A 737-nucleotide genomic window follows, 5' to 3' on the forward strand; every position below is an offset into this window, starting at 1 on the left:
GGCGTCCCTCCTGAGCGCCCCGGGAGTCCCCTGAGCCCCTACCCGGGCCAGGGTGCGAGGCGGGCCGGGCGCACGTGCTGTGGTCAGGGCGAGGTGTGAGGTGCTGCCGGTGGGCAACTGGTTCTTTTCCCTGGGAGTTTGGAGGTCGGCTCCCTGCTGTGGCCAGCGTGTTAGGGACCTGACCCTGTGGAACCGCAGTCCTGCGCCGTCACTGTCCTCCCGCCTCTCCTGCCCAGCACCTTTGCCCTCCGGCTCTACCGCTGTGCTCCAACCACGCCTTTCTTCGCCTTTCTTCAGGATGCCTTCCGGCCTTTGCACATACCTGATCCTCACCTGGAATCCTCTCCTCTCTTCACCAGATGAACTACTTTCCCAACATTCAGACCACATTCTTGCCTTTTCTCGAGTATCTAGTAGTCTCAAGTATTCGGGAGGCTGAAGCAGGAGGATCACTTGAGCCCAGGAATTTGAGGCTGCAGTCAGCTGTGATATGATCGCACCTGTGAATAGCCACTGCACTCCAGCCTGGGCAACATATGGAGACCCCATCTCTAAAATAAATAAAAGATGCCTATTTTGTGCAAGACTCTGTACCAAAAACTGAAGACATACGTGGTTTTGGTTTCAAAGAACTTCCAGTTTATTTATTGAGACGGAGTCTCGCTCTGTGGCTCAGGCTGGAGTGCAGTGGTGTGATCTCAGCTCACTGCAACCTCTGCCTCCTGGGTTCAAGTGAT

At 55.8% G+C, this 737-nt stretch overlaps 1 protein-coding gene across 1 annotated transcript in view; it reads right to left on the reverse strand.

Annotated features, from left to right (window-relative positions):
• The window catches only part of BCL7B (B-cell CLL/lymphoma 7B), a 25,402-nt gene extending 25,012 nt beyond the window's left edge, over positions 1 to 390 (reverse strand). Inside the window, exon 1 of the mRNA XM_011930877.1 lies at positions 75 to 390. Coding sequence (XP_011786267.1) covers positions 75 to 390 — 316 coding nt within the window. The remainder of the gene's footprint in view (positions 1 to 74) is intronic.
• Positions 391 to 737: the final 347 nt, after the last annotated feature.

Source organism: Colobus angolensis, unplaced genomic scaffold, assembly GCF_000951035.1.
Source record: "Colobus angolensis palliatus isolate OR3802 unplaced genomic scaffold, Cang.pa_1.0 Scaffold120, whole genome shotgun sequence".
Taxonomy (NCBI): Eukaryota; Metazoa; Chordata; class Mammalia; order Primates; family Cercopithecidae; genus Colobus; species Colobus angolensis.